Here is a 25,571-nt window from a genome sequence, read left to right as displayed (position 1 = left end):
GGGTGAGAGTGTAGAGCCCTGCAGAACACCACATGTTGAGAAAGATGGTGGAGAGAAAGAACCCAAACTGGACCTGGGAAGGGTTGGTCCAGAAGGAAATAGGTCAATCACTCCAGGGCCTGATCCGTGATTCCCAGGTTCTCACATAGTCATTTGATCGAGATGGCGTGATTGACTGTGTCAAAAGCAGAGGAAAGGTCAGGGAGGACGAGGACAGAAGGAATACTGGAGTCAAGGTCTGACAGCAGATCATCACGGGTGTTCAGGAGAGCAGTTTCTGTGCCTCTGGCTGCTCTGAAGCCAGACTGGTGGTCATGGACACAACCAACAGATTCTGTGTGGAGAGTAAGCTGGGAGATGGCCAGATTTTCCAGGAGTTTGTCCAGGAAAGGAGTGATAGAGATTTGGCAATAGTTTTCTGCATGGGTAGGATCTGCAGATGGCTTTTTAACGAGGGGGTACACAAGAGAATGCCTGAGGAGAGAGGGGAAAGATCCAGTGGCAAAAGAGTGATTGCAGAAATCGGCCAAAGCTGGGACGAGGGTGTCAATGTGGTCCTATATGGTTCTGAAGGAGCAGGGGAGGAACTGTTTGGACAACACTTTCATATATCGGACTGGTCTAGAAATGTCGTCGGGTGTAGTCAGAGGAAATGGAGAAAGTAGGGAGATAGGGAAGAGCGGCCAGCGGGCCCCAGAGAGGTGGAAGTGGAGGAGGAGAGAGAGGACAGGATGTCTTGAGTTTGAGTGGTGAAGTGAGAAGTCAGAGCCATACAGTGGGCCTGGGAGGGAACAGGAGAGGAGGAGACTGCAGAAGGATTAGTTAGATCCTTGCAGATTTTGAAGAATTTGGCCGTGTTGTTACAGGCCGCATAGATGCAGGCTTGAATGTGGAATATCTTCTTGGACAGGACAGAGTCTGTAATGCCTTTGGAGCAGGCAGCAGGCCAGTTTGTCAGAGGATGCTCCCGAAGCCCTCCACTTCCTCTCAGCCACCCTCACTTGCGTTTCAGGGTGGCGAGGTTGGAGTCTTACCAAGAGTTGCACTTCGAGGTAGGCTTCAAACGGATTCTAATGAGAGGGGCAAGGATGTTCAGAGTTTTGGAGATAGAAAGATGCAGGTTAGAGAGGGCTGTGTCAGAATGTGAGTCAGCCGCAGGAGTAGAAGGAGCAGAGAAAGTAGAGGCAAAGGCATCCACAGACACACCCTTCATAGGCGGAATGACCGAGAAGGTAGGTGGCAGTGCTGGTGTGGGTCCCGGGGGACAGAAAGTTTCAAGTGAGAGGAAAGCAGAAAATGGTCATTCCAAGAGAGGAGTGGTGAGAAGGTTAGAGAGAGGGATGTCTGAGGAGATAAGAACATCCAAGGTGTGTCCGGCAGAATGTGTCTGACCAGAGGGTAGAATGGAGAGAGAAAGAGTGTTGCAGAGGTTCCAGAAGAGCCCAGAGGAAGGCTTAGAAGCATCCAGGTGGATGTTGAGGTCTCTGAGGAGGAGAAGTTGAGAGGTAGAGGCGAGGCGAGGAGAGGTCAGCCCACTCAGATAGGAAGAGGGCAATCTGGCCTGTAGATGGTGGCAGACTAGGCATTCAAAAGGAGGAGTAGGCCTGCGTAGGAATGACAGGAGCAGGGACCCACTCCTGAACAATCAGGGCAACTCCACCTCTGGGTCGGTTGGTTCTTGGCTCTGAGAGGATCTTGTAGCCTTCAGGGAGGAGAGTGTCAAAACTCGTGACAGAGCAGGCCGTGAACCATGTTTTAGTGAGAGCAAGGATATCCAGGTCAAGTTCTTCGAGGAGGTGGCAGATTGTCAGAGGAGTGTTTAACAGCAGAGTGAGAGTTGAGAGTAGCAAAATGGAGCCGGTTGCTACGTTTGAAAGACTTCTGGGGTGGGGTAGAGGCTTGAGGTACACCCAGCGGAAGTGGCAAAGGGGCCCGAGAGTGGGCAGAGGTGGTGGAATGAGGTGGCATAGTAGCCAGAGAGGAGGAAGAAGTGCTGGGGAGGCAGGAGGTGGCAGAGGTGCCAAAGAGGTGCTAGTAGGAGTAGTCGGAGAAGGAAGTTGATAAGACGCAGGAGACTTCTATTAAGGAGGAGGAGATTGGGCTGAGGGCCCTGGACCAAGACGGTGCCATTCAGATGGACATTAAGGATGGTCTTGGAGTAGTGGAAGGAGGCCAAGAGGGCCTCCCACTGAGTGCCACCATTAATGGGAGAGGAAGAGAAAGTAGAGAGAACAGAGACCATATGGGGGGTCCATAGGTCTGGGGGCGGTGGGAATGACAGAGGATGTCAGTGAGCGTCTGTCTGGAGGAAGCAATGATGTAGGTATCTGTGATAGAGAGGCCTGGGTTGGAGACCAGGATGTCCCTCTTCAACATCTTGTGAGGGGGATAGGATAGGAGATAGAGTGGCAGTTAGAGGAGATGGGGGAGATGGAAAGAACCATCAAGGGTGCAAGTAGGAGGAGGAGGAGGTGGGAGCTAAGGAGGGTTTAGGGATGCACAGCCCAGTGCTGCTCCGCACAGGATGCACGGGGGTGAGGGGTAGCACATTAGGGAACACACACAAGGAGCAGACAGGTAAACACAATAATACAAGGTACTCCCAGTGGCAAGGAGACCTCGAGAGTGGGAGAGAGTCCGAGACACAGTCAAGAGTATCACAATTACCACAATGAAAACACCCAGATTCAACTTTCCGAAAAAAGAGCTCCCTAAAAGAGTGCTCCCAAAACAACTATTAACGATGACCGTGATTAATATGATACACCATGTTGTTTATTAATTTAACCTTGTGTTGAGCATGCAGCAAGCCAGATCAGACTTCAGAAGAATGTACAACAAAACTCCATAGCACAACTTGCTCAGAACAATGAGTGAGAGTGCCCAATGAAGGTTAGAGGCATTGCTGAGTAATAGCCCACCCATTGGTTCTTGGGTAGAACTTAAAATCTAAATATATGCTATCACATTTTTTATAGTGCTTCAGGCCATATTCATCCCATTTCCAAGTGCTGCAAGGTTAGGTGTTATCAAACAATGTATTGGTACTTAATTGATCGGGATCGGAACGGTGAAGGGCTCAATATGCCCAATCAGATTCGAACTTACGAACTGCACCAAGCACCCTTGTCAGAGGTGAATACTTAACTCGCGGTATTATATCCACGTGGTTGTAATATCTTGCACAATGTAGCAAATTAAATACATATGCAAATGGGTATAGGCCGATAATACATAAAGCATGGTTATTTTAAATATGTTTATGACAGATGACCGTTTGATTTTGGTTTTCCCTAAATCTTGTACATTTTACGTTATTCCTAATACCATATGTGCACACTATTTCTCGACCCTATGCATGCATTGAAAAATAAAAAGTTCATTTTTAAGACTGTCCGGTATTCTGGCCAAAGACGTTAGGTTGCATTGCATCAGTTACAGTCTCTGATGTACTGGGATGGTTCCGGTATACATGTGTATAAAGTGGATGCCCGGGTGGTTAAATCTGCAGGGCCCCTCTCAGCATAGGATGAAGTGATCTCTACTGAAAGCCAATGTCAGTAGCCTGAAGCAGAGGTGGGATGATGGGTCTCATGTAGATCTGTGCTGGCTGTTCTGCACAGCCTTCAGATTTTCTTTCCTCTTTTATAACATGATCAATGTTCAGAAGGTTTTTCAGCCAGTGAGCATGACCATACTTGAGTGCTCTAACAGCCCATATGTGAGGCTCTGTAGTGCAACTGTGGCTCGTCCCTAGTTGTAAAGTGCACAAATACTTCTGGCAGCCCGAAAAGACTGCAATGATTAGTGTTCCTCCATTGAGTCCATTGCAAATGTCTTCTTTTTTAAGTCCATGTGAATTTTGAACAATGGCCCTTGAGACTAAGAAAATTAATAGCAGTCATGTTAAATGGACTTAAGCTCAATGTTTGTGGGACTCCCTTACTACAAGGACAACGTTGCTTCCGAACTGAGAGCCCCATGGCAGTAAGCTCGATTAGTTACCTTCCAGAAAGTTGGGTGACTGGATACCAAGGTAGTTTACATCTTTAGCTCCGAGACTTTGGCCCCCTGTTCTTCCCTTGGTTAGGCTCTTGTCTACACATCTTAATTTCTTCTTAGTTACCAGCAATGACATCTACCAAGGTACCAGCGTTGTTAATGGATACCCTGCTCGCCTGCAATTTTTCAGTTTCTGTTTTACCCAACTGTGGCATAATTTCTGAGATGATTTATATTGCTATCAAACTTACATTTCTCATTATTTGTAATTTTGTTCAGACTATAGTACACTCTGCTTGTAGGATGTAATTTTCATTGTCGAAAGGAAAGGAGAACAAATGAAAATGAATAGATCCAATGATTTTTGTCAAATATTTGTAAGTAGTACAAATGATGATGTGAGGAATTTTCAGAAACTGCTCCCTAGGAAAGGTTCTGAAAGGTGAGCATGGGCTTTTCACATTTTATTCCAAACTCTCTCAAGGTAGCGTTGGCTGAGCATTAAGGCAGACTTGTCACTTGTTTGTATCCCAATTGTGAAAGTATAGCTTCACAAATGGAAATCGGTATGTGAAAAAAAACGTGTGTTGACGTGACAGTCTCCCCATTCTAATGAATCAGTTGGACAGCAAAAATGCATTTGGAAATAGATTTTATATATATATATTTGGGCAGGATTTTAGAGAAACAAAATACTTAGATATTTTTATATTCTACATTACTGTTGACATGACTTATATTTACCTTTTTGTTTTTACCTCTGCAATTTCATTCTGGGTTATTACACCCAAGACATAAATAAAAATAAAAAAAACGAACACAAGCTATCAAAAAAGCAAACCATATAAAAACTGTGGTGCTTACCAAAGCGTTTCTCATAACGTGTACTAAAGACTGAATCCAACACTATACCGCACGTTTGTGTGTTGAACATGTTCATGCAGAGTCTGCTAAAGTTGCTCGATCAAGCACACTTGAATCTAAAGCCCTCTTAAGATTAAACCCAAAACAGTAGCAGTGCAGGTTTGGTAACAAAGATACACCATACCTGATGCCTATTTATCCTTAACCTCCTTTTGGGATCCCCAATGTGATACAAAGTGGTAAATGAGATTATGTTGTGGGGGCTTTGTTCTATGGAGCACTGCAACAGGCCATGCTGCACCAAACATGCTGCCACATAGAAAATGACTATTGCTACTAGGGCGAATTAAAACACAATTGCTTTGAGGCATGTGATATCCCTTTTGTACTTTTAGGTCAATATACGTCAAAATCAAAAGAATTCAGATAAAGAGCAGACATCATGAATAATCCACAGATCGAACCCCATTGCCCAGGTATGCTACAAACCATGGCCTGGTCTGTGGACTGAATAGTAGATATTGTTCACCTCCTATGTATGGGAATAGAGGCTCAAATCCACTGGCTGCTTGAGGTCATGGGGTCCTGCATCTAGCTTCAATGAACAGGCCAGCACGTGGGCACCTGTGCCCAGTCAGCAGGATCATTCTGAGCCATAAAATGGTCTTGGGCGCCAATGAAAAAGTGGCCCACCGTTGCAAATGGCTATTCATTCCCTTTGTGACACTGTTTGAATAGTACTCAAGGGGGAGTTTTTAAATACAATGTGATGTAATTTGTGCATTTTAAAGTATATTTATTCAGCAAGACTGGTCAAAACTACTAACCGCATAGTGAAGTAGCTCATCAAACTGCCCCACACTGGCCAAAAAGTTGCCCCCTTTGATCCAAACAACTGGCCCACACTAGCACTTTGCGTTTTTGGTTCGGTCACGGGCCTATTGCCCTATAGGCCAGTCCGAGCCTGCCACTCAGTTAAGGCTTCAGAGGTGCTTTGCGGTATGTCACCGATCACAGATGTCACTGCATTATAGGTTTCTGATTCCAGAACATGGTGCTGTCAGAGAACGAGCAACATGGATCCAAAAATAATCAAATAAAATGAGCAACATGGGGAAAAGACTGCCACAGCCCGAAATAATAATCACCCTTTCGTTTGCAGCTGTCGTTGGATGTGCAAAGTAAATCTTTGCAATGTGTCTAGGGGTACAGTATTTCTTAATCTACATTGCAAAAAGCTACGTACGTACGCTGTGCAGATCGGTGTCAGTCGCAAGGGAAAGTGGGTCAAAAATAGGAATGCCTTCGTCCTTTTGACTCTTAAAGAATAGTTTGAATGATTACCAGTGATGCAGTCAAAAAGCATTGAATAATTGTTGCTAGCCCTGAGCGTGTATTCACGAAGTGGGTCCATGGCAAACTGATTCTGCTTTGTCTCCAAGGGCAGTCACTTAAGTGTGTAGGCAGCAGTGTTCTTTGACCAATCGCTGCACTTTGATGATTGGTGCACAATGTTCCCCAAATTCAAGCATATTCATAAATTTAAGTGGGATAAAACCTCGAGGAGGTGTCCTAACGAGTCACAAAATTTGGGAGTATGCCTGAATAGTGTTTGGCACAGCCTAAGAATAAGTGTTATTTGTAACTGAAAGAGTGGCCTAAGACAGGGTTGAGTTTCAGTACCTGGCATGAAAGGAAGCAATATCTATTTAAAAAGATGTAGTAAATAGAATATATGTAATGAACAGTAAAAACAAGGACTAAATAAAAATAGCAAAATATAAAAATTACATCAAATCAAAATAGGGCCCTGCACGTTCCAACTGCACAATCCTTTTGAAAGAAATGACTCGTGTATCACATTAATTTTAGTCAATCATTCAAATTGCATCATTTCAATATAAGAATCGGCTGCAAAAGTCAATGTATTCTCTGTATTGTAAGTTCACTTCAGAGCATTACAAAACAAATAACCTAAATCTAAATGTATGAAACTGATGATCCGATTCCTAACAAGGCGTGATAGTGCCATCTACTGGCAAAAACAGTACTGGCACGCATCTTTTCATTGACTTTTAATGTGTAGAAACTCCAATCAGGGACCCCAGGCAGAAAAGCAAATTGAGGATCATGCGTGACTGATTCCAGGAGAGTGTGACCCACTTAAAACCTTTAGCATGGTGATCCCTGCCCCTTTAAGTGACCTGTGCCGCAATGCTATCACATTGTATATGCAGAGGACAGTTATGCCTTCCATCGCTACATCTTTTACTTTGTTGCTGCATGCACGGAGGCATTCTGCCAAAATCGGACTGTTTCATAAACATATACATGAGACAGGTAGCATGCACCTCATTGCACGTGGCCGCTTAACACTATACTGAGAGAACACATTCAACATTGGGCCAAGGGCCATCATGGTAGAAAACTGCCCTGCAAAGAGACAAAGCTGGTTGTAACAAGGCCACTACATAAATCTAACCGCCGCTCTAAACACTCACTATTTCTGAAAGGAATTTATATGGGTTTGGGTGTGGCTGGACTACGGGAGCGTGCAGGTGCATGGGGGCTGGCGGATCTCTAGAAAACACGAGGTGACAGATGTGTTCTGGAATCTCTGCAGGTGTGTTATGCGTTGAAGGGTTGAAGGGGTGAGGCGGCGGGGCATTCTTACGTCGTATGATGAGCTTCCTGTGCTCCTCCTGCGAGTCCTCCATGGTGTAGAGTGTTTGTTTCGTGATGCTGTTCAAGTCCACGTTCCGCCAGTCCTCCAGCATCTGAAACGTAATGTCTGCGCTGTGAATCACCGTTCTGGATGCCTGTTGTGAAAGTAAAACTATTCAATTAGTTAGTTTACTGGGTTCACAGCGAGAAGGTGCTTTATTTCAGTTCTGTTTATAAGGGCAATCGCAGGCCCTGGCTCTCTCGGTCTTGGGAAGAATTTTCATTGCAAGCACCACAAAGTGAAGCAAAGAAAGCTCATGCAAGAACGATTAACACATGTGACGTACCCAGGTTCGGACTGGGGCATAGAAGTGTCTCGGGCACCCAAGAAAAAGTGTGCCACAGTTGCAAATGGCAATTCCTTCCTCTTGTGACAGACTGTTTGAATATTACCCAAAGGGGAGTTTTTTGATAAAATGTGATGCAAATTGTGCATTTTAAAGAATATGTATCCAGCAACACTGGTCAAAACTACTAACCACATGGTGAATTAACTCATCAAACTGGCCCTCGTTTGTCAAAACAGTGGCCCACTTTGACCCAAAAAACTGGCCCACACTAGCATTTTGTGTTTTTGGCTTGTGCATTGCCCTATTGGTCAGTCCGAGCCTGCAAGTACCCTAGGTTTAGCCAGTGTATTTTTCCTCAGATCACTGTAAAACGAACCATTGCTCTTGGCCACATATATGCAGTATGTTTTCATGTTATAGGTTTATCCAGGGCTCAAGTCCAGGCTACACGCTGGTGGATGGAGTCCCCCAGCTTGTTTCAGCAGTCCCCCCACTTTTTTCAGAGGGCTCCTTGATATGCTAATTTCTGGTGACACCACATTCAATGGTATGTTAATGAGTCCCCCCACTTTATTTTCAGGACTTGGCCACTGTTTTTACCGGGTGACATAAGCAGTCTTTTTTTCATAGGGCCTCATCAGAAGCTTGGCAAAGTAAATATCGTCACCACAATTCGGTCCAGCGCTATTAGTGCCAGATACCGAGATGTGGTAAGGCTTTAAGTCCCTATTTTCTTAAAAGTCCATAGGACTCTATGGGGCATGCTGGGCACTATTACTACAGCACAATTTGCGCCATCGTAATATCCCTGCAATGGGTGGAAACTCGCCAGATTTACCCCCAGTTCAAAGTTCGAGGTAAAGCTGGGCGACTTTCCGCCCAACTCATAGTTGGGTGGAGCCGAAATGCAGTGGTAATGGCGTTACTGCCACATTTCTACCGCTCCACCCAACTTATGATGAGGCCCATAGACGTTTAGGTTTGATTAAGGTTATGCTCCGTATCAGGCCAAAGTGTTTCTGACTGCATGTCAAATGAAAGCGGAAAGCCATGTGCTGAGTTTTTGATTAGACCTCCGAGGTACAATTTATTTTATTGGGCTTTTTGTAAGGCACTTATACATTAGGAATTTGTGTTTCAAATCGCCCACAGGGCAAAGGGAAGGGAACAAGGGAAACAGAAGACATGGAATATACATAATACAAATAACAGCAGTCCTACTAGGCCTTGTGAACATTTGGATTGTGTGAATGCAGAGAGGACGACGACAGGGGAAGGGGAAGTGCTAGGGGGTCCACAGAGGTGTGAAGTGCGAGGGAGACAGTTGCAAGGGAACAGGTCCGTGCAAGAGCCGGTTGCTAAGGCATCAGGTAAGTGCCGGGCAGTCACCACTGGATGGAAAGAGTGGTTGCAAGCCCATAAGATAAGTGCAGGCCAACGAGGCAGCACATGCCATGAAGTGCCCGAATGCACGTGTATGGGGCGGGAGGATGCTGCGGGCGATCGGACAGAAGGCCGGGGTCCGGAAGGACCCATAAGGGCTCAGGCCACCAATCACAGCTACTGTGAGGTTTAGCACAGGAGGGGGAGAGGGAAGGAGGAGGAGAAGAGGAAAGTCTTGAGGTGCTTGCAGAATTTGAGGAGATCCAGCAAAAGACAAAGAGAAAGTGGGAGACTGTTCCAGAGGAGGGAGCCAGCCGAAGAGAGGGAGCGGCCGCCTGCTCTTTTCTTAGAGAAGCACTTAACAAGCAGAGAGTTGGAGCCAGAGGATCGGAGGGATCTGGAAGGAGAATATTTGGGGAGAGCAAGTTGCAAATAGCAAAGTCCTAAGCCCCAGACAATCTTATGGATGATGCAAAGGGATTTAATGTTTATCCTTGCAGCAACCGGGAGCCAGTGGAGAGATTTCAATAATATGAAAAGAGATTAAAACCTCTGTTGCACTTTTTAATAGAGCCAGTTACAATTATGTTTGTACGATATATCTGGGGAGATTGATGCAGCCAAATGAGTGCTGCTTCCTACAGGCCATGGGGCTATAACCCCACCAAATCTTTCAAGAGTGTGCGACTTAAGCTGTTGGAATCAACAGACATTGAGATGCTCCCAGCAATTAAGGACTCATAGGCTAGGATTACAAGGCTCGTTCATGATTATGCAAGGATCATTGAAAAGTTTGTTTTTAGAGTAATGAAAATCTCTTAAGAAGTCAAACTGTGATAAGTGCTACATAAAAACAAGCTATCATCCTTATCACTGCAAACATAGAATATCCATGTGGGGAGAAGCAGTCAGTGCCCGGGAATGAAGGAATGGCCTTGCCACAGAGCCTTGCTCTTGGACAACCGCTTGATATGTTCAGAGCTCTGGTTTTATCACTTGATTAATTCATTATTTGCCTCTCGGGAGTCATCATTAATGCGGACTGGTGTAGCTTAGTACATTGTCCTGTCTTAAATTTAGCCAGCACGTGAACAATTTCCCATCCTTCCCTCTCTAGGCCCCTATTCTCCATGTTACCTTTGTGTTGAAAATTGAGCAACTGCTTTACCATCATTTTGTGCACATGGCTTTTGTAGTCACCAAGAGTTTAAGTCACTTTGTTTAAGACAAAGCAGTTTGTCAGAGAATGGTCTGGCTCTGCGGTACTAAATTAACTGTCCACAGGTGTGCTTTTACAAAATAAAACAATCCTTTGCAAAGCCGATAAGAATTGGCTGTCATATGTCAAGCGCAACCTTGGAGGTGCCAATAAACTTCATGCCATGACCAAAGGAGAGCAATAACGTGATAATCAATAAAATACTTAGCACAAGAAAGACACATACTTCAATCAAAAATGTACAACGAAATAAACAGTGTCCTGTAATTTTCGTACAACTGAGACTCGTTCCATAAAATGACAGCACAGATAACCCATTGCTACTACGGAAAACACACAGGAGCACATTTTGGTGAGGGGCATAACAGCAATGGAAGACGTAAAAGCCTTCTCTAAGGCTTTTACGCCTTCAATTAATGCCATGGTCCAGTTTGTCCATTTGTATGGCGGAGAGGAGGGGTGGAACACGACTTTTGTTTCCATCGTCTCCCTTCCTCCCCACCATCAAAATGCCCCAGCATTTGTACCAGAATGCATTTTCATGCCTGCACAAATGCTGGGGATCCCTACAGAGCCCACCCGCTTTATGCATTATAATAAAGCAGCCAGATTTCATAGGGATCCATTGTAAACGCTGCCTGCCATGTGTGCATGGCAGGCAGCATTTTCAATTGCAATTAAAGGCTGCCCAAAATGCTTGCATGGTAGGCAGGGGTTAACTAATTGTAAAAGCAAGTTTAATTCATTTGCATGAAGGAGTGCAAAAGTTCAGGGCAAAAGGTGGCGTGACCGTGTGCAGTCCGCCATGTCAGTGACCACAATTTGGCAGTAGGGATCCGCCTACAAGCAACACCTCCCCACCTCCAAATTATGGAGAACTAAAAAATTAGCCCCAGAGTGTTCACCTTTCAGAAATTCAATATCACAAATATCCAAAAGCAGATAAAAAGCCATCACTAAGGACACAGTGTACCCAGATACATTTATCATCTACCACTTTCCATAACAATCGTTTTTGCTGCACTAGATATTGCCAAGACAGCTTTGAGCCTCAACCTGAATAGAGCTTGGCCCTCCATTGTTTCGTCTCGTGAAAGGATTTGGAGAATTCGTTGCAGAACATTCAGAGGTGGGAGATATTTATTGAAAGACCATTTAAGAAGCATTTCCCAAGCTTAGGTCCTAAACAGTGTGAATATTCTGTTCACTCTCTTTCCTTCCTTAGTTGATGACTTGAGATATATATTTTTTCTAGACACTCTTGTCTGACAAAGGATAAGTCTGCACATCAGCTTGTATGCATCAAACTAAAACTACAAGCAAACCCCCCAAAGCCTAGGTACCAAATGCTGATTCAGTTTCAGTGACTGTGATAAAACGGGGACCTCTGAAAACTGAACAAGGAGCATGACAAATGCTATGGAAGACAGCAACAGGTGACAGCTTATCACAAATCTGTCATTATATTGTGTGGACATAATTCAGCCATCCACACCTGTCCAATAAGTAACCCAATTAGAAGATGGCTAACACTTACAGTTTACCATTGCCACGCTCATCGATGACACAATCGCACTTTATGGAAGTTAAGGTTACATGTTTCGGATAGGAAGCAACTGCGTGCATTTAGCAGGCATTATACGCCTCATTCATCTCCACAGCAGGCACAGAGGACCGTAGCAAAGTAGTCCCCATCGGGTATGACTAAAGTTGCATGAATTGTGCTGGGACCTTGTTCGTCTTCATTCACCCAGCTGGGGAAGGTTGGTACAGGCGACAATTACCACATATCCCTACAGTAGTGGATCTGTAGAGGGCAGGAGAAGGCATAAGGAGCTCAAAGCGTCAATTAAGCCAAATAATAAACCATACTGCATATTGCTTGGTCCTACATTGTCACTGAACGTAAAGGAGGACGATTGCAGAGATTTCCGCATTACGCAAAGTTAAGTTGCGTATCCATGTTTGGTTACTAGTACATTTTCTCCACTGACATAGTAATGATGTGTACTGTAAGTTTACATTTGGGAAACGCGTCACCTTTATTAAACGTTTTCACTTGCAGTTAGATTCTCTAGAGCTGCCCTGTATTGCCATGGAACTAGGAGCACAAGTGCAGGTTTAAAACTGTTAGCATTTTCTGTATATATATATGTCCTCATTAATTTTTCCTTTCAGCTTCCTCAATAAACGTTCTCTAATCTGTTTGAACTTGTGTGGTGTGTCTTGTAATATAGCGTCAATGTTTCTGTTTTCCAACAATTTCAATTTGTCTTTGTAATTCTAAATCTAATAATATTTTCAAACAAATTCAAGGAACTATATTAATATATGATTATTTTGTACAGTGATATATTTATTCACTGACTGGAAAGCCTTGTCAAATATGTTGTGCCCAATTAATATGCTTTCTGTAAAATAATAATAATAATTTTTTTTTCCCGATTTATTTTATTCAGAAAAGAAAATCTGAAAAATGTATCGAACAGTTTGATATTTCGTCTTTATCTTTATCTTTCCCTTTGTTTCCTTCTGTCGTTCCTTCTTTGTCTCTGTATCTCGCCTCGGATATAAGGACCCCGGCTATGTGGCCCTGTTCACAGTGTGCGTGCTCAAAGTTGTTAAGTATTATTTGTTGGTTATTTGTTTGTTGATCCTTGGGACCGGAGTTTCCCTATCGTCTGTGTGTAATAATTATATTATGGTTATGAATTTATGGTGCTATTGGCAGGATATTGGGGCATCGTATGGTTCGTGGCTTTCATAGCTTTATAGTGGTTTTGTTTGCAATTTGAAACTCACTTTTTTATATTTTCTTCATATGTGTCCTCCTAGATGTGACAAAGCAAACAATTTCATTATTTCAATGGAATAAAACACCATGTGCTGAAGAAGGCGTCCATCAAATTCAGCAGAAAAGCAAAAATATATGTCCACAACCCACATGGATAGAAGGTAAACCTTTCAATGTCAACTGGAACCTCCTTTTGAAGTGAGGGATGCCCTTAATATAGAAAGGTGGCTGCGCAGTCATTGATAATCTGGTGTCTCTTTTGTAACCTATGCAAAGGGAAGAAGGAAAGAACAAGCTACTCACCATTGTGACTAATGTATTCCTAGTTCATCGCCCCTTCCCTCTATACTTGTGGAATGTATTAAGACAAGAAATGAAATTGTGCTGTGCACATGCTTCCGGGTCCAGAACAAACCCTCCCCTACCACGCTTCCGGCCCAGACCACCAGTCCTTTTATCTCAAATATACATGCTTTTTATGAAAGGAGTTTCGACGGTGGATTCTTTCTGTAGAATAGGAGACTATGCACTACAAGTACATTAGTCACTACATTGGGTAACTTATTCTTAGTCCTGCACACTTTTCCCCTTTCCTCCATACATGTGGGAGATTTATAAGCACCGTAAATATTTTATTTATATACAGGAGGAACAATGCTTTTTTGATCACAAAAGAAAGTACAATAGATAAGATTTGACGGTAAGCAGCGAGCTTCTTAAATGGGGTGAGTTTGATGGACATTCTGACCAGGTTGTGTAGGGGAGTAAATGGAACAGTCACCAGGGACAATACATAAGTGGACATATATAGATTAAGACCACCCAACATTGGACATTTTTAAGCACAGTTAGGCAGTACGTCCAGCTGTGCCCAGGATGTGACCATGATGGGTGAAGTGCTAGAGTGGACTCAGAGGAAGTGAGGGACCAATGCAGATTATAACATTGTTAGTAAATAACATGGGGCATGGATAAAGATATACTAATTGTCTCACATATGGAAAAACGCCAGCTAAAAATCTTTCAAAGCACTGTTCACCCAACCTGTGCATCTGCCCTGGAGCTCGGCTGAATAGAGTAGTGCTCATTTGCAGATGTCCTTTGAGGGGATATGTCTATAGAAGGCTACTGAAGCTAATTTTGCTGTAACTAAAGGGGCAAGCAGGCCCTATTAAGGTGGTACTTTCATGATTGCTGAATGTAGTCCACCATCTAAATTGGGTTAGGTTCTCTTGTGTTTTTATTTCAGTGATCCTCCATGCAGCATGTTTCTGCATTTGGTGTCATTTTGTAATTTGGTGTCATTTTGTAAGTCACTGGCTCTGCGAGACTGGTGTAGATGCTATTGCTTAGTCCGGGCATGTCAAAACCTAGAGCTCCGACTATGACTATTTTGTGCTGGAAATTGAATAATTTCACAACTTTTTTGTGCATGTGGAATAGATGCTGGGCGGATGATCATATTGACCCACAACTAATGCCCATATTCTATTGTTTACTAGGGCTGTGATTGCCCTAGGGAATCTGGTCAAGTGAACAGTAGATTCTTTTGGTAGAAGATTCAAAAAGTGTTATTTTCTTGTGGCATGCAAGTAGAGCCTGTTGTCAGTGATACTTTGTTGGATTTCTGATATAAACAAAGTTATTGCATTAAGATATGCACTGCTTTAGCCTAACATAATGATGATTTAGGCTTCATCTGCATAGGATTAGAATGGTAAAGTAAAGATTTTGATGTGTGGTTTAAGAGGTTACGTATACATTTTGAAAAGCTACCGTGAGATTACAGAGCCTTGGGGGCTTCATGCAAAGTGTATGGTCAGAAATCGGCCAGGCTGTACTTAACCAAATGCTCTAGTAAGAAGGGCTTGAAACATTTTAATGCCTTCCCCTCCCATTGTTGTGATGGAGTAATATGCTCTGATTGATGATATGATAAGCTGCTGATCAGGCAATGATGGCATATGCTGCTGGTTAAGTATAGTCTGGCTTTTAGGAGTCAGCGTTTATCCAGACGTGCTGTGGTGGATGTTGAATGTTTTAATTGGAAGGTGTAAATATTTCCCATGAATATGCAGGAGCGACTGGGCGTAGTGTGGGAGCCCGAAATAACCAGGGCTTTTCAAAGGCCTCCCCCCCCGGAAAATTTAAAAAATAATGAGCTAAAATGGTGCCTTTTAAAGCACACCTTCTTAGAAGAAAAATTGGTTAAAAAGCCAAACAATTTGCAATTAATGTGGTAGGGTAATACATGAAAAAAACAATAGATACCAAGTAACCAACAGTGCACAGGATAATTTTCCAAAGTATTCTCATAATGCCTTTGCCCACAACATATTCTAGTATGAAAAACATGTTCATGCTGGCAGTGCTCATAAATGCCCATGCTGGGTGCGCCAATGTATGGCAGTTGTCCCAATTAAGAACATGCTCATGTATGTTTTTTTCCTCAATGCCTGTAATGATACTGTAAAAAAACATGTCCATGTTGGCTCTGCTAATATATGGCAGCATCCCATTGTAAAATCCAACTCCAGTAAAAAAGGAAAGCCATGTCACAGGAAGAAATCATGTCTGCAATGTCTCCACTAATGTAGACTAGTATGGTCACATAAGAACACTCATCTTGTTTGCTTTACCTTTGTTTATTGATATGTGGCCATACTGCCATACATTGGTGCAGCCAGTTTTAAACATGTCCACACTAGTTGCGCCAGTGTAGTCCAGAATGGCCATGTAAGAACCCTCATAATTTTGTCTTAAAACCTGATGCCAGTAGAAAATGCCTTCCACTACAAGAAAATATGTCCAGACTTGCAGCATCAATGTAGGCCATGTAACAACACTCCACATGTGGACTTTACCCTTAATGCCAGTAATAAATGTCATGCAACGGTAATAGAATATGTCCAGACTAGCTGTCCCTGCACCAATTTAAGCTCCTGCAAAAATGTTTATCGAGTATGCATGGTATTTTTGAACCCGACTGATTAGTAATAAACAAGATATAGTATTTGCTGTTATATGTAAAGTAACAAGTGTAGGTATTGTTTGATTCAAACTAAAAGGAACAATTCAAGAGAAGAACATGTTACTCTTACCTGGTAACGTTCTTTCGATGGGATGGTCCGACGACGTATTCCATATCTATGACAGTAATCACCACAGCTGTGCTGCTTCGGAAAATCTTTCGGTGTCTGTGTCCTGCGTCGATGCCGTCGATACGCCGTACTCTAGGGCCTCCGTCGAGCCAATGTCACCGGATGTTATATCAGTTGTAGTTTTTTTCCCAGAACGTGTGGCACCAAACCACTGCCAGTATGACCACAGAAAGCCTTGCGGAAACGTAAGCTGCAATCGCATAAGAATAGAGGGGCAGGTAGGGAGGGAGCGATATGGAATATGTCGTCAGACCATCCCATCAAAAGAATGTTACCAGGTAAGAGTAACTTGTTCTTCGAGGGGATTGGGTCCTCCGACGTATTCCATATCTATGACAGACTCCCAAAGCAGTACCAACGTATGGAGGAGGGAAAAAGAATTTAGAATATAGAAATTTAGAATGCCCAATCAAATTGCAGAGTAAAGGACCGCCTTGCCAAAGGCCAGATCCTGCCCATGGATAGAATCTAGGGAGTAGTGTCGTACAAAAGTATGGACCGAAGCCCGTGTGGCTGCTTCACAGATGTTACAAATAGGAACACCCCTGTGCAGGGCAGTAGAGGCAGCCATACCCCTAGTAGAATCGGCCCGTAAGCCTACCGGAGGGTCCTTACCCGCCAGCCGGTAACATTCAGGAATTGCCAAGATAATCCATCTAGACAACGCCTGCTTAGTCACAGCTTGTCCCAAACGCCTTCCAGCATAACCAATAAAGAGCTTATCGTCCACTCTGACCCGGGACATGCGTGAAATGTAGAAACTTAAAGCTCTCCTAGGATCCAACCTATGGAGCCTCTCCTCTTCCTTACCAGGATGTGGAGGAGGAGAAAATGCCGGAAGAACAACCTTCTGCCTTAAATGAAATTCCGACACCACCTTCGGAAGAAAGGAAGGACGAACTCCAAGGACAACCCTATCCTTATGAAACACAGTGAAGGGTGGCTTAACTGAAAGTGCCTGTAACTCACTCACTCTGCGAGCGGAAGTGACCGCAACTAAAAACACAGTTTTAAGGGTTAACAGCCTCAAAGGACAAGAATGTAAAGGCTCAAACGGAGCACCCATAAGGAATTTCAGAACAAGGTTCAAATCCCAACCAGGCACCTGGAAAGGTGACGGCGAAAACACATTAGTGAGTCCTTTGAGAAACTGAGAAATTGAAGGAATTTTGAAATAGGGACACTCCTCAGACGAGCGCTTAAATATAGACAGCGCAGCCAGGTAACCTTTAACAGTACCCACTTGCATGCCCCCTGTGGGCCAACAAAAGCAAAAAAGACAGAACCACAGGAATGTCACATGAAAAAGGATCCACATTCTGAACCCTGCACCAGTCGCAGAACTTTCTCCAACGGCAACGGTACAGGGACTTAGTCGCCAGGCGTCTGGCCAAAAGCAGCACCTCCATCACGTCTTCAGGGAGGCCCCAATCCTTCTACCTCAACCTTTCAGAAGCCAAGCGTGAAGGTTGAGGGACATGACCTCTGGATGGAGAACCTGACCCCCCCTCCCGTGAGAGCAGATCTTCTCAGTAGGGAAGACGACATGGAGGGCAGATGGACAAGTCGAGAAGGTCCGGGTACCACGTCCTCCAGGCCCATGCCGGAGCAATGAGGATCATCCGGGAACCGAACCTCTGTAGCCTCCGCAGCACTTGTAGGATGAGGACTGGAGGAAACGCATACAGCAGTGGGAAGGACCATTCCACCACGAACGCGTCTCCTAAGGCTCCTTTTGGAGGAAATTCCCGCGAGCAGAACCTTTCGCACTTCCGGTTGACAATGGAGGCGAAGAGATCCACTTGAGGGGTCCCCCAAAGGGCGAAGATCTCCAGGAGAATCTCCTGAGCCAGCTCCCACTCGTGAGAGATCGCGCTCTGCCTGCTCAGAGCGTCCGCCGTCTTGTTTTCGTCTCCGGCCAGATGAACTGCCGAGATCGAAACTTCCTGCTGGATGGCCCAGAACCCGAGATGCATCGCCTCCCTGCACATAGGAAGTGACGCTACCCCCCCTTTTTGTTGAGGTAGTGCATGGCCACTGTGTTGTCCGTCAGAATCAGGACATTCTTCCCTTGCACAGTCGGCAGAAAAGCCTTCAGGGCAAGCCTGACGGCCCGCAGCTCCAACAGATTGATATGGAGTCTGGACTTCGACGGAGACCCACAACCGCTGACTGTGATCTCGTTGGCATGAGCTCCCCATCTCGTGAGGGATGCGTCCGTCACGATGGTCACCTCCGGCCATGGCAGCCAAAATGGAGCCCCCTTCACCAGATTGCCTTCGACGGCCCACCACAGAAGGTCCCGGGTGACCGAGGGCGGCACCTGAATGGGGTCCGACATCCTACCGGAGGACTGTGACCAAAGGAGCTTAAGGGCCCATTGCAGAGATCTCATCCGCAACCTGGCCTCTGGCACCAGAAGAATGCAGGATGCCATGAGGCCGAGCAACCTTAAGAACTCGAACGCCGGGAGCGCCTGGGCAAGTTGAAACTTGCGCACCATCTGCTGAATGTGAAGAGCACTCACCTGGGGAGGGAAACACTGCCCCAGGGATGTGTCGAGCACTGCTCTGATGTACTGGAGCAACTGTGTTGGCGTCAAGTGGGACTTGAGGGAGAAGCCCAGCTTGTGAAGGGAGTGGCAGGTGACGGACAGATAATCCAGAACCTGCTCGGGTGAGCGCGCCCTGATCAACCAATCGTCCAGGTAGGGCTAGACGTGAATCCCCCCTTTCTTGAGATACGCTGCCACCACCACCATGAGCTTGGTGAAGACCCTCGGGGCGGAGGTCTATCGGAACGGCAGGACCCGAAACTGAAAGTGCGAGTCGCCAACCGCGAACCTCAGGTATTTCTTGTGCTTTGGATGGATAGGCACATGAAAATAAGCGTCCTTGAGGTCGAGAGACACCAACCAGTCCTGAAGTTGAAGGGCCTGGAGGACTTGAGAAAGAGTAACCATCTTAAACTTGTCCTTCCTGAGGAGTTTGTTCAAACCACGCAAGTCCATGAAGGGTCTCAATCCCCCGTCTTTCTACGAAATCAAAAAATAAGGGGAATACCATCCCTTGTCCCTCTCCGCTACAGGCACCAGTTCTATGGCGCCTTTCTCCAGCAGGGATTGAATTTCCTGCACAAGGAGCAGATCCGGACTCTTCAAAGAGAGATTCCCCGGTGGATTGTCGTGAGGCCTCTGCCGGAAAGGAAAACAGTAGCCGTGGGTTATGATCTCCAGAACCCACACATCTGAAGTAATGGCACGCCACTCTACAAGATGCTGCGCCAGCCTTCCCTCAACCGGTGAACCATGGGACATGACCTCATGACTGAGCTGAAGCGGCTGCGGCAATGCCTGAGGGCAAAGAGGTAACTGCCCGAGCGGCCTTGGCACCTCGAGTACCCTGTTTTCCACCTCTGGCACTCCTACGGTGGCCCCTTTGACTAGCAGCTCCTCTCGATTTACTAAAGAACGAGTAATATCGAAAGAAACCTCCCCTCCATTGTTGTCCCCTAGGACGAAAAGGCGGAGGTTGGCGAACTGCAGCGCCCAATGACTTCGCTGCAGCTTTGGAGGTCTGCAACCTCTCAAAGCTCTCGTCAGCCTTGCTGCCAAAAAGATGTTCACCATCAAAGGGCATGTTGAGGAGCCGAGCTTGCACATCAGGAGCAAACCCTGACTTCCGCAACCATGCAAACCTGCGTATTACGGTGCTCGCTGCCATGGACCGGCTGACGCAATCAACCATGTCCAGACCTGACTGAACGGGCTCACACATGGCGTCCTTACCATGCTGCAAGATAGCAAGAAAACCATCCCGTTCCTCCCCTTCGGGAATATGATCAGTCGCTAAGGAGATACAGTTCCACAGAGTGTGCGTGAAACAAGACAAGGCACAAACGGAGTTGGCAGCCTGAAGCGCCATATTCCCAGAAGAAAACACCTTCTTCGCCCAGCCGTCAAAACATTTGTTGTCCCTATCAGGAGGGATGGTAGGGTACAAAACCTGCTTTGCGGGGGCCGTAGCTGCCTGCACCATCAAACTCTCCGAGTGGGTTGTGTGGTCAAGTAGCAGGGGTCGCCATTGGCTGGGCGTTATTTCTTCGGCAAGGGCTTGCTCACTGCTGGGAGACTCTCCAGAGAAGTTCAAGCCGCAGTCACCCTTCTCTGCAAGGCCATATGGAATGGCAGTACCGGGTCAGTTGGTGGACCTTGGTCAAAGATATCAGTCAGATCATCCTGCTGAAAATCCCCAGGGGGGCAGACCACCCCAGGTAATCCGTGACCCTTGACATCAGGCACCGGTAAGAGGAGTCGGCATGCGTGCCAGGCTCAGGCCTACCAAACTCCACCTCCGGAGAGGTGTCCAGCCCACTGGTGTCGTGCAACCACTGGCGCAGGTCCTCAAGTTGGCTATGACCAGAAAGGAGGCCATCAGGAACCTCTGCAGGAACCTCACCTTCCTCAGACCCCTCATCCACCTCAGAAATATAATCCAAAGGCTGGAAAGAGGGTACAGAAAAAGGAACAAAGACATGTTTAGCCTTGGCCAGAGCCTTTCTGGGGGGTTCCACCGTGCCACGGGATACCCCCGACAAAGCCGCCTTGAAAGGTGTCGAGGGCGTCGATGGAATCGGCGTCGAGCGCAGCGCCGACAGCTTCGGCGGCGTCGACACAGGCCTCGAGAGCGGAGCCCCGAGCGTGTCTCTCGACAGCCTGGGCGCCGATGGCGTCGACTACTTCCTCAGAGGCGGAGCCTCGAGAGAGTCCGTCGACGACCTTGGCGCCGCCGGTGTCGATGTCTTCTTCGAAGACTTCACAGGTTCTTAGGGTCTCGAGGGCGTCGAGGACCGGGACCTGGAATGGGCATGCTTAGAGTGACCAACCTTGTCCGACCGGGACCTCGAAGACGGACGAGCGGTGTCTCTATTACGGCCACGGCCGGCGTCCTCAGGCGGAGCGGACGGACTAGAGCCCTGCGATTGAAAAATCGCCAACATCTCCTTTCGGAAGGAATCCCATTCCTCAGGAGTGGAATGCTTGTTGGGACAAGCAACCCGCCGACGGGCGGAGTCCTCGGACGAGGAAGGTGACCTGTGACAGCGCTTCCTGCAGTGCCTCGAAGAGGCAGAGGAATGGCGGGACCGACTCCCAGACCGAGAACCCCCAGACTCACGACGACGATGCGGAGTCTCGCCCCTCGAATCATCCGTCGAAAGACCAGTGGAACGTGACTTACCGACCGACAGCTTCTTCTTACGCTCCCGCAAGGCCTTCGATGTGAGGGATTGGCAGTCAACACAGTCATCCATATCATGGTCCTCCCCGAGGCACCAGAGGCAAGCGTTGTGCGTGTCCGTCAGCGACATCTTGGACCTGCACACCCGAAACTTCTTAAACCCGGACCGCAGGGTGGAAGAAGCCGAAGACGACATACAATATTCAATGAAGAAACAGGTTCGAAGAACCAAAAGAACAGGATTCAGTATAATCGAGGCGCGCTGAGATCGCCAAAGCGAACACGTTTGCGGAAAAAACGGAACTGAGGGTACGGGCGTCGTGCGTCCTACTTATAACATCCGGCGATGTCGGCTCGACGGAGGCCCTCGAGGACGGCGTATCGACGTCATCGACGCAGGACGCACACGCCGAAAGATTTTCCGAAGTAGCACAGCTGTGGTGATTACTGTCATAGATATGGAATACGTCGGAGGACCCAATCCCCTCGAAACATAATTGACTTTTGTTTGACTACTGGTTCAATACCCAAAGATGCTAGAAGCATGGACTGGTAGTAAGATTGCTAAGAAAATACCTAGATTAATTATCTTATAGTTTCAAGTAAAATTGCCAGACGACATAAATGACATGGTATCCAGATCTTCAATGGAAGGGGTGGGGGAGGGAAGAGGGGCAGAGAAACTGATATTGAGGGTCCATTTCATATTCTTAAATTATCATTTTCCCAACAGAAGCTCTCTACTGAACCAGGCCAGGGAACCCTGATAGAGTGAGTCACTAACATCGTACAGCATGTTTTAGCACAAGGAGCTTCAGTGATTCCAGTCACAAGAGGAATACATTATGTTTACCACTTTTGACTAGAACTACGATGCTTTAAATATTAAGTAAATAGGTTCTGTACTCCTGTGCCCCAATTGATGTTTATTTTTCCTACAAAAGGTTTAAAGAGAAATGTGTCTGTGATTCCACAGTTAAGACAATACACGAGTCCTTAGTATGACTAATCAGAAGGCAAAGGGCTGCATTGAAGGTTGTGTAAAACATAACCCAATTCTGTAAGGCACCAATATCGACATGCATTTCAGCAGAATCAAATCTACAGAAGGGGTCTATAAGATTGTCGTTATTTAAGGCCTCGAGAAAGTTCAAAAGTAAATCATTTACATTTCTTACCTGACACAGATGGTTTAATGATGTCTGCCTGCGAAGAATTTGTGAAAACCTTCTTGACACTGTTGATGAAAATAATTGCAAAATCTAAAAACAATTTTAGCATTTAAATAAAGAAATTAAAATGTGACATGAACTATTTATATTGTAGAAAATAAGGCACAATACGATAATTAAGACTGATGCACAATAATCTAATTTGTTAACTTTTATGTTGAATCTCTGCTTGGTATCTTCTCCACTTTTCTTTCGCTTCCAACTCTTGTAAGCAGTTACCTTAAAGAGACGAGAGCTGCTAAGGCAGTGATGTGAGAAGCCCTTGCCTCAAGTACTTGGCATGGTGAGGACAGCCAGTGGATCCTCCTTACACCACTGCAGAACCAACCATCACCTGGGTTGTGGTCACACTCGGCTCCTTTAACAATCCCACCAATCACTAGTAAGGTCAGGCAGAGGACTTTGTCATAGGTGAAAATATCTGGCCAACAAGTTTTCCACGTTCAGTAGGAAGGTCAAGAAGTCTGCTGAGCACTGTCTCTCGAACTAATTAAGAAGTCTGCTGAGTCTGGGGCCACGTAGCCCAAAGAGTGTGGTCCTTACAGTAAAGGAAAACGCTCAGACTAGGAGTCCACTTAGATGGACCCTTTCGCCAAATTATTTCGCCATCCTAACTAATTTTGCATAGCTTTTCCGTCTTGATTTATGGCTAAAAGCCCCAATTCCTTCACATGTTCAACTAAGCCTAACCTGCTATCATTAACAGAAAAAAAGGTATTGAACTGCGTTTTTATTGTTTGTTCCGAGTAAGAGGTGTTGTGTAAATGAATAGAGATTTCTGTTACTCTTTGGTATTAAGATTAATGTGTGGAAATACATGTAAGTAGTTTTCAATGTAATGGCATCTCCATGGTCACTGATCTTCAGTGATCTTTAACATCCTCAAAAGCTCTAGAGGCTGAAAGTACCTTTATAGATAAAATAATGGTGTTGAGGAATTGGAAATTGTCCCTGTGAGAAACCTGGGGTTTTCTCATTCCTAAACCCCCTGGATCCTCTTCTCATGTGGCCAGGGAAAGGCCATCGAGCTTGGATCCTGAACCTGGGGGTGGAGAAGTGAGGGACGATCACCTGGGTGGAGGGTCCATGGGGATTGGGAGTGGGTTGCACACAGGTGAGACATGGTAGCACCCTTTCCCTACTGTCAATCAACCTAACCTTCCAACAAACCTTTATGGGCTACTGTAAGCCAGCTCCCCTCATTTCCCCTCATGTGACACTTGACAGTACTGAGATGAGGAAGAGGCCATCAAGAGTGATACACACTATGCAATTTCATTACTTTAGTACTAGGATGGCGAAGAAACCTGCAAAGTGGTGTGAAAGTTACACATGTCCCCTAAATCAGAATGGTCAGGCAAGCTCAATTAAGAAAGCACACCTGCAACCTGTTAAAGGGTGTTGCAGATGTATAAAATAAGAGGCATAGAACACCACAGGGAGCAACAGGGAGGCCTGTGTGGGAGAGACAAGCAGGGGACCTTGCTGTAGAGGAGGCGAGCTATTAGTTGGAACTGCTGTGAGTCGGCATGCCATTTGCAGAACACTGAGACGCTCAGGAGAGAAGTGGTCTCATGAAGCGTGGCGTGTGTGGCAGGGCTCCTTGGGGCAGCCTGAACACAGAGAAGGGAGCCGTGTGTAGAGGCTGTCCCTTTCCCTTGAACGAAAGTGCTCATTCTCCTGTGTTGGTAAGCAGACACAGAAGTGTCAGAGGGGCAGAAGTTGGACTCCAAACATCAGAAGCAGACATGTGTGTGCTCCGCGTTGCTCTGAAAGTTATCGATGGGACCGGGGAGTTTCTGACAGATGAGAAACCTGGTATAATTTGGTATGCAAATGCATGAGCAGGAACATTTCCATTGTTGAAGTTTGCGAAGGAATGCTTTGTATCAGAGTGGTCGCCTGTCTCGGAGAGCACATTTTTTAAAGTCTCTGATTGTGCAAAACTTAAATTTAAGCAAAGCTAATGCATATTGAATACTGATCTGGATAAAACCTTAAAATGAAGCAAAACAAAAGCCACATTGAATACCAAACTGAATGGAAACTTAGCGAATAAAGAGAAAATCCAAGGTGCCCATATGAAAACAAATTATGGAAAAGGGCGCAAGTCTGAAAGAGTGATAAGAAGGTGGGGTTGCCAACAAAATACCCTCAAAGTGAACTTTTATGAGCGAATGCAGTGCAGCAAGGCCAAAGACTGGCAAGAGGTGTGGGACAGGTGATGGCAGAGCCACGAGGCTGACATAGAGAAGCCAGAGGAATGTAAATCAGCACATAAATCCTAGAGGCTCATAAAAAGGAACTGAGCAAAGGTGACTTGGTGCACAGTAGCCAGAACCAAAGAGCATATGTGGGCTTAAGAGCCCAGGGATCCTGGTTGCAAGACCTGTGACGGGTGGCCGTTTGGTCTGACAACTGTGCCTACAGCAGTGAGCCCTCAATGCTGAGAACCAATGACATTGTGGCGGTGAAGTTAAAGTCTTAGGGAAGGGAACCCTGCGACCTGAGGAACTACACTTGCTGTCTTGAAAACCGAGCCTCAAAACCTTTTTTTGGGTGTTTGTACTATGTGGCTTGGAACTTAGGGAAGAGAACCCCGAGGATTGTTTGGAACTGTATCACCTTGAACGTGAGAAAGGTAATCTGGAGACTTTTGTGGACC

At 45.8% G+C, this 25,571-nt stretch overlaps 1 protein-coding gene across 7 annotated transcripts in view; it reads right to left on the bottom strand.

Moving 5' to 3' along the window:
- Positions 1–25,571, bottom strand: part of RFX4 (regulatory factor X4) — a 429,787-nt gene that overhangs the window by 112,909 nt on the left and 291,307 nt on the right. For 6 of the 7 annotated variants that reach the window (XM_069628258.1, XM_069628255.1, XM_069628256.1 and 3 more), the window contains 2 exons: positions 22,853–22,911; positions 7,541–7,685 (listed from right to left, as the gene is read on the bottom strand). In XM_069628258.1, the coding sequence (XP_069484359.1) occupies positions 7,541–7,685; positions 22,853–22,911 (204 nt within the window). The remainder of the gene's footprint in view (positions 1–7,540; positions 7,686–22,852; positions 22,912–25,571) is intronic. The other variant, XM_069628257.1, reaches the window with a different exon arrangement.

This window comes from Ambystoma mexicanum, chromosome 12, assembly GCF_040938575.1.
Source record: "Ambystoma mexicanum isolate Mex_15411 chromosome 12, UKY_AmexF1_1, whole genome shotgun sequence".
In the NCBI taxonomy this organism is placed as follows: Eukaryota; Metazoa; Chordata; class Amphibia; order Caudata; family Ambystomatidae; genus Ambystoma; species Ambystoma mexicanum.
Note: the sequence above shows the minus strand (reverse complement) of the source record. Positions and strands in the feature narration are given on the sequence as shown.